At 35.0% G+C, this 9,103-nt stretch overlaps 1 protein-coding gene across 1 annotated transcript; it reads right to left on the reverse strand.

Moving 5' to 3' along the window:
* Positions 6,968 to 8,114, reverse strand: LOC107626770 (UDP-glycosyltransferase 72B1-like). Its single transcript, XM_016329672.1, has 2 exons — positions 7,948 to 8,114; positions 6,968 to 7,445 (listed from the first exon to the last, which is right to left on the reverse strand). Exons 1-2 carry the CDS (start codon positions 8,112 to 8,114, stop codon positions 6,968 to 6,970), a joined length of 645 nt encoding a protein of 214 aa, XP_016185158.1.

Raw genomic sequence — 9,103 nt, forward strand, 5'->3', positions numbered from 1 at the left:
AACTAAATCATTCAAGAATTTGTTTTTTTTTTTAATAATAATCAGTTCGAATGAACCAAAACACAAGTGAAGACATTTGTCACATCTTCATGCATAATTTTTGTAAAAAGTTATTTTTTGTATATGTAAGTGGGTGATCTCTATAATATTTATGTTAACACTGTATTAACGATAGTTAAATTAAAAGACCGATAGAAATTTATAATTTGTAAATTCTAGAAGTAATTTAGTCATTTTCAAAACTCTGAAATTATTTTTATGAGCATTATTGTAAATTTCAACAACCAAACAACACATTACGTTGAAAATAGTTATGGCTGTTAGATTGTGTTTTTTCTCCAACAAAACAAAGGAGCCTTTCAATTAGTTTTGTCGGGACCTACATCTGCAATTTAGAAGAAATTAAACAAAAGAGATTGTAGTGCAATATATTCCAATAAAAAAAACATCCCTGAGTATAGTAGTACAAAACTAGTTTGTTTTGTTGCATTCCCTAGTTTATTAGAAATATTATTTTTTAGAAAAATTTACGCAATTACAACAATTGAGAATTGTTTATCTTTGTGTTCTATTACTATTTTATGTAATTCGTGGAATCTTTTCATATTTTAGCATTATACAAATAAACTGTGGTATTTTACTAAAAATTTTACATCAGATGTCAATAGAATGATCAATTCACAATTTAAATAAAATTTGTATTTTTTTATAAATCGAATCGAAAGAGTATTATTTATTTATTTTTTATATTAGTTTTGATTTTTTTTCCTGTAACAACTGCATTAATTGAAAGAACTTGCTCAACTATGAATCTCAATAAGAATTGGCTTCTAATTGTATAAAAAGTAAATTTCTAAATAAGTATTTACTTATATATATATATATATAAAAGAAGAGGTAATGACCAAATGAGTACCCAAAAGATTGAAACGCTGACATTTCGGTACCTGACTATTGTAATTGACAAAATGGTACCTGGTTAAGTTTAAAAACTGACAAACGTGTCCATGTGCTTGCCGGAGCACTTACATGCCATAATAGCAGTTGGGTGCATGTTAACTAAATCATGTCCAAAATGGAGCTAACAACAAACTAAAAAACCCAAGAATCTTAGCTCAGTTCTTGTCATTTGTGGATGGCTTTGATGGTGGTGGTCCGGATGGCTTTTTCTTCTTCAAGGATGGGGTGGGCATGAAGCCTGTGAACCTGCTCTGTATGGCTGGGCTTGCTGCTGCCATGGTCTCCCTAGTCACAGTTGGTGGCCTAAATGGTACTGTAGATTGGGCCTAACTAATGGACCTTGTGGCAATGACCTACTCCCACTACATGGGACTGCAGCATTGGATGGAGATGCAGGAATTTGGGATCTAAACCTAACATCAGGCCTGACAACCCTAGGTTGAACAGGGGGTGGTGGTGCAGCTGCTGCATTTTGTATTGGAGTTGGAGGTGTTGTAGTGGCTGCCAGTCCTCTTCGAGTGGTGCTGCCTCTTCCTCTTGGTGGAACTGGGTTGCCCCTTACAAAAGATGGTCTACCTCACCTCTTTGGTGCTGGTGCTAGTTCTGAAGTAGCTGTTGGACCAACCAAGTTGGTTGCTGCTGGTATAGTGGCTACATTAGGGGTGAAGCATTTGTTGTAGTGTTGCCATCATTGATGTTATTCTGCATCAATTTGTCCATTCATGAAAACAAACCTTTTATGGAAATAGATCCAACAGTTTGGAACAACAAGGTAACATAAATCACATTCTTTACCTGATTAGGCTAACTTTGTGGATGGTTTTGAGTGAGGTCTTCCTCATCTGCAACATGTGCAGCGTGTGCAGCCTCCATGGTCTCCTCCCAAATAACTTCTTGCTCCCTAGCTTCTTCCTCATCAAGATCTTGTTCTTCAGCTGCTGTTCCAGTTCCTTTCTCTGGACAAGTTCTGCTATTATGTCCAGCCTTACAAAAAGCACATGAGTAAGGAAAATCAGCATTAATCAAACTTACAGATAGGAAATGAAATGTAAAGTAAATAGATATTAATATTAATTTTTGTTTTACTCACCCTTTTGTAGGTTTGGCATGTTATCTGTCCGTATCTTCTCTTGGCCTTGTATTGGCTGCCAGAACTTTGCTCAGTGCTATCCTTTCTCCTCTTCTTTGTAGGTCTGCCAATAGGCCTCTTGTATGGAGGGGGCAGACATGGCAGCCCTTCGTGATGCTCCCAGTACTTCTAACTCGGTATGCTGCTAATGTAAAATATGTAAGTCCTATTATATGCCTCAATGGTGAGCTTGTGATGGACATAGTCTTCAGGCTTCTCATTCTTTCTCTGGATTGTTGCAATCCCATGACAGCATGGTAGTCCAGTCAGCTGCCATTTTCTGCATGAGCATGTCCTCTCTTGTGTATTGACTCTCACTCTATGTTGCCACTTTGTTACTTCAAACTGGTTGTGCTCATCATCACCACACCATTGTGCTTCCCAGTAGTTGGCTTGTCTTTTTTCTTTCTCTAACCTACTGACTTGTACAGGGGCTATCTGTCCAGTATAAGCCATCAGTGAGTCCTTGTGAGTTGCCATTGTCTTAATGATATAGAACCTAAGCTCCTCAAGCATTGTCAAAATGCTCTTCCCCCGAAAACCCACAATTGTTGAATTAAATGACTCACAGTTATTGCTTGTCAAACTATCTACCTTCGACCATTCTGAAAACCTTGATCTCAACCACTGTTCTTGTTTAAATTTTGATAAATACTCCCAACGGTCGTTAGTAATTGCCCCCCAAAGTAACCTTTCAAAAACGTCCCATCCAAAACTATAAAGGGTCTACACCCTGCTTTAAAGCCATTTTTGCAAGCAGCCAAATAGATGTACAAGTTCCTAAACCTAGGCAACCCCTCTGGTTGTGGAGTAGTCCCATGTTGGCTCTTGAACCAATATTAGCCTTCATGATTTCGTTCAGGTAGTCTCTAAGCCTTAGGTATTGATCTTTCTCTGTTCCCTCAATAACTTCTTTGGCCTTATCCATAGCCCTATACATCATCCTCTCATTGACTGAAATGTCATACTCCACTTTAAACCACTCCTGTGCCTCCCTATGTAGTATGTTGGGATGGATTCTGAGTTTTGGGACCAGTTCCTCAGCAACCCAAGAACATGAAACTGACTTACTCTTGTTGCTTCTGGGACACGTATGTTCGTCCACAAATGTCTTTATCTGAAAGGATGCTGGATAGTTGGTCCTAGCACAGTAGCACAACCAAGGACAGTCTGGGTCATAGCAAATCACCCTACACCTCTTCTTCTCATTCCTAAGATAGAATACCTGTCTCCCAATTTGTATGTTGTACTTCTGCACTGCTGCTTTGAACTGGTCCATGGTCTCGAACTCCATATTCAACTCCAGAGTTATTTTTCCATATGGCGTGTTGGGATTATGTTGAGGAAATACAGGTTCCTCTGCATCGTTAGATGCAGGAGGGCTACAGAGTTCTTCAAATTCATATTGGTACATCTCAGGTTCACTCTCGCCATCTTCTCTATTCGGGTTAGGCACCTCCACCCTTAGTACTTCATCCTCCTTTCCAGGTACAATTCTTTGCCCAGACGGTTGAAGCCGTGGATGATTTCTCCTTGCATTGGTCCTCTCACTTGTTTGTGTTACATTATCTGTTGCAGAATCATTTGAGATACATGAGAATTGATGCAATTTTTCTTCACATAGCCTCTAACAAAAAAAAACAACAAACTTACCTGTTAGATTTTTTTGTAACAGGTTCTTCTGGCCTTTTCTCATCCACAAAAGGTTCTCCAAAATCAGAACCTTCATTCAGATCATTAACATCATCAGCACAGGTCTCCTCTGTGGGTTTATTCACAGCTTCAGCTTCTGGAGGATTACTCTCAAGAACCTCATTTTCGGCAGCTCTTCTTTCTCGGGATAAACCACTAGGTGGTGGTCTTGGATGTCTCTTTCTAACCTTCTTAACACTTTTCTCTGGAGCTGATGCTCCTTCAGTATCTTTCTCTTCATTCCCGTCATTCACAGCTTCTTCCCCTGCACCAATCTCACCTTTGTTCGACTCGTTAACATCAACAGTGGCCTCATTTACAACCTCATTCACATTCTCCTTCACAACAACACTCAAAGCCATATTCAATTCATTAACCTCACCACTGGTCTCATTCACACCTTCATTCTCCTTCTCATTAGCCTGACCGTCTACCTTGTTAGTAACTTCAACCTCATTCACATTATCACCACCTGGATTGACTTCAACCACACTATCACTGCTACCATCAGACACGACTTCTTCATCAATGATTTCAGGGTTGATATCAATGGGGTGATCAAAATATAGGTGGACAGTGTTGTCATTCTTCATCGTACTCTCACACATTCTCATGGCTTCAGCTTTTGTCCTAAGTACTCTAAGACCCTTACCTAAGTCTAAACCAGGTTCTAACCAGTACACCTCATTGTATCCAGGGTAACCCAAGTCTAGAAATAACCCCTCAACAAAAAATAAATTACATGTCTCCACATTCACCCTGTGTATCTCAGTTACTAAACCCCCATCGTATATCACATTACCGTCAACACCACTTTTCAAGACACCCATGTGATGATAAACAAACGTAACGAGACGATCCATCTAAAAAATCGTAGAGGGAAGATACAATGAATAAAACAATCAAAATGATCATAATGCTGTCGACAAAAGCCATGTAAATGAGAGGATGGAATGAAGGCAAACTTACCTCTTCGTAGGTTTCTTCCTAGCGAAGAATGGAGTCGCAATGATGCTACTAGCAAACCTTCACTCTTGACGCTACGACTTCGACAATGTCTCTCACCTTGTTTTCGTTCTTCTTCGCGCCAAGATTCCAGAGCAACGTCTCTCCCTCTTTACGTGACCTTTCACTTTTACTCCTAGTGAAACACTAAGTCACAGTAAGTAACCAACCAGTAACAGCACTTGTTAATTTGGGATTAGGGCAAAGACCTCTAATTTGGGGAAAAATCAAATTCAATTTATCTAATTTCTACCTAGGCTAACAAATTACTTAATTAAAAATTACAACTCAAATAAAACATGTTTTGTCAGCAAAATCTGGTGTCCAGGTCAGCATTGTCCTCACCGGAGCTTTGGTCCGGCAAGCACATGGATACGTTTGTCAGTTTTTAAAATTAACCAGGTACCATTTTGTCAATTACAATAGTTAAGTACCGAAATGTCAGCATTTCAATCTTTCGGGTACTGATTTGGTCATTACCTCATAAAAGAAAGATGAATGTATAGCAAAAAAATATGAATGTATAGCATTAATCTATATAAAAAGAAAGATATTTCGATTATATTGTTAAAAAATAATTATTTAACATCTCTTCATAAACCATGAAAGAGTAATACGGTTTATATCCACAATGTTCACTTCATCATCCATAAAAGAGTTTCACGGTTTATGTTTATGATGCTTCCTTCATAAACCGTTCAAGCTTACCACAGTTTATGTGTTAGTAATAAATCGTAAAAAGGTTCCATGAATTATATAAAAATGCATCAGAACATGTAAGTAACCAACTCTTAATTGTTGCAATTGAGTAAACATTTCTTCCATTTATTTTATATAGGTAAATTGTCCTATTTTTTATATATTATTTTTATATATTTTTATATTTGATATTAAAAATGACTAATAAAATTTAGTAAAAGATGAAAAAAAAAAAACCTTTTTTCCCAATAAAGAATGTATACAAAATGAAGGATTTTTTTTTTCATGTATACATAAAAAATGGTGAAAAACCATCATTTCAACCATATTGTTAATGAGAAATTAAATTCTTAGGTATTTTGAGGGTAAGTTAGTACTTTTATTCTCAAGAATGAATTATTTTTTAGATCATCTTTATATTACTACTATTTGTTATATACTTCATGGATTTGAAAAGAAACTGTACAATCTCTTTCTCTTAAGAAGACATAACACATAGTGATAGTTTGCCAAATGATTTCAGTTGCATATGTTTTATCATGAGCAAGTTATAATGAACTATGCTAAATGGGTCTTGACTGTCTCAACATATTAAAGGGTAGGTATAATCATTATTTAACAATCTACTTTTACCTATATCTATATTTATTGTTTTGCATCTTTTACCACTTCACTCACTTATTATTATCAAGTGGTTCAAGATAAAAAATTAAATGAAGATGGGACATGAAATATTGGTTCAGGAGTTTAGGTCATTTCTAAAATCTTTTGTTTGTTATTGTTGAGTACTTCAAAAGAAAGAATTAAATGGAGATGAGATATCAAAAATTTTCTCGTGTCATTTCAATCTTTCTTATAGTGCCTTTAGTATACTTAAAAGATAATAGATGCTAGATCAATAATGAAGAATGACTTTAATGAAAGAAAAGATAGTTTAAGCATTGCAATAATATTTGAGAAGTACTAATTCATAAATACTAACACTTTGAAATTGATTTTTTACAGTGCAATACATATAAAAAAAGACATAAGTTTGATTTAATATAGCTATGAATGAATAGTTTGAATGGAATTAATGAAATGAGCATGCTAATTATTAATATTTTGTGACAGTAAAATATTTTAGGGAGCCACTCAGATAAAGACGTTGAAAACGTCTTTTTTATAAAGATGTTTTTTAATAATTAAAATTTAAGATATATAATCGATTAAATTATGTTATTTTTGTCAAAATTAGGCTAGACAAATTAATTTAACCGAAAAAATGGTTAATCAAATTTTTAATTGGTTTAAATTAATATTATTTTTTTTATAAAAAATGACTATAATATCTTTATTATAGAAAATGATTAAAATACTCTTATTATATATATATATTAATTTTAAAAATTCTAAATCCTAACCCTAAAATAGAAAAATAAAAGACTAAAATTTAGGATTCTCAAAATTAATATATAGTAGTAGAAGTATTTTAGTCATTTTCTATTTAGACAATGTGACGGTGGAAGAACCATCTTGTTTGATTGCCGCAGCAGCTTCATCTTTCAACACTCGCATCCTCTCATGAATCTCTCTTCCCTCATTTTCTCCCATCAAACTCTTCACCGCATTCGCAACTTCATCCTTCTCCACAACGCCACTCTCATCATCAACCTTTGGCCTTACTCTCATACCATCAGCAAGAATGGCAGCAATCATTCTCTGCTCAGAAAACAATGGCCATGCTATTATGGCAACGCCATGCACGATGCTCTCAACCGTAGAAAACCATCCACAGTGAGTGAGGAACCCACCGGTGGCTCTATGGCCAAGTACCTCCACCTGTGGGGCCCAATGGGAAACCACAAAGCCTTGACCTTTCGTTCTTTCCAAGAATCCAGATGGTAAGAAACTCAGAGGATCGTTATTACCAGATGACGAGTCTCTGAAATAGTTTGCACTTGGTTTCTCGTTCGTTTCTCTAAGAATGTTGATCGTATATTGGTTATTTTTATGGGATTGATATATATAATAAATTTATTGGGTAACACAACTAATTGATTGAATTGTGAAAAGAAGAGTACTAGGATCCAGCACTTTTGTTAAATTCTGGCCAGCACTTAACCATAAAAAAAATTGAATGATTCTACACCATTAGATACAATCTCACACAATTGAAAATAGGAAAACTATATAGAACCAAAAGGTTACCAGCCAAAAACTAAACAAAACCACATTAATTTATATTAATAATTAATTTTAAATTTTTTAAATTCAAAATTTAAAAAATTAAAAATTGATTAACTAAACCTAATTAAAACCTATAAAAACCTTCCTTTTCTCTCTCACATTAATCTACCCACCTCTAACAATCAATCTCTCTCTCACCGGCAGGCCCTCTCCGCCTCCCCACCGCAATCCACTCCTCCGATCGCTTCCGCTTCTAGTCGGAACTGTCTTTACCAGATCGGAAGCTTGTGAACCTTATGTTCGGACTTGGGTTCGAGTCTTGGAGTTTCCGCGCGTCAGTGCACGTGACTTCCCCCTCGGAGCCGGCGTCAACAGCGACAGGAACAGGCGCGTCGAGACCGAGTAGCTCCGGCATAAGCCTGAGGCCGATTGTGCTATCTAAGGAGGCGACGGAGGCCATCAATGATGAGTCGGTTTGTCCGAGGCCATTCAGTTTTGACTTTGAGCATCCAACATGCACTGAAGAGGAGCTCATATGGAGGGAATCTGTCAAGTTCAATCCAGATCCACCTTCTCACTAATTGATTTCTGTTACCACATAAATACTATCATCATCCTATGTAGATGATTTGTTAGGGACAACAAACTTCTCTTCCTTTGTAATCTTAGACTTAAATGTCACCAACCAGGTTATAAACAAAATTTCTCGTGGATGTTACAAGCATTTAAACAAAAATTTAAAAAAAACATTCATTTAATATGAAAAAAAAATATCCTAATATTTAACAAAAAAAATATCTAATTATATTTTAGCAAAAATAATTAAATATCTATAAAATTTTAAAAAAATATGAAATTTTTAAAGAAATAGAGGCATTCACATTTGCAATACAAAAAAATTCAAAAAATATATAAAAGAACATCCATTTAGTATGAAAAAAAAACATTCTAATACTTAGCAGAAAAAACATCCATATATATTAATTCGTAGAAATTTTGGATTTACCAAAAAAATTTTGGCTGGTTTTTGGCTAATACCCTTTTAGTTCCCTAGCATTGCTCTTGAAAATATTATTGATGGCTAATTGATGGCTAAAAACTATAAAATCTGCTGACCTCCTAGACTTTCTCTTGTGAAAATACATATTATTTTGATGATTTCAATTAATTGGGTAACACAAACAATCGATTGAATAAAAAAAATTCACATGTCTTGCAAAATTCAATCGTATCAATTTAAATTGATTGAATCTTGAAAAAATCAGACATTTAATCGATTATTTTATGCATACAATCGATTGATTTTTAAACAAATATGATTTCACAAACCTTACATAGGATCAAGGATAAAATTAAATTCTAATAAATTAAAATTGTCAAAATATTTATTACGATTAATAGAAGATCTAATTCGTTATTATTTTTATTTTTTATTTATATAAACATAAT

The sequence above is a fragment of the Arachis ipaensis genome, chromosome B02 (genome assembly GCF_000816755.2).
Source record: "Arachis ipaensis cultivar K30076 chromosome B02, Araip1.1, whole genome shotgun sequence".
NCBI classification, from domain to species: domain Eukaryota; kingdom Viridiplantae; phylum Streptophyta; class Magnoliopsida; order Fabales; family Fabaceae; genus Arachis; species Arachis ipaensis.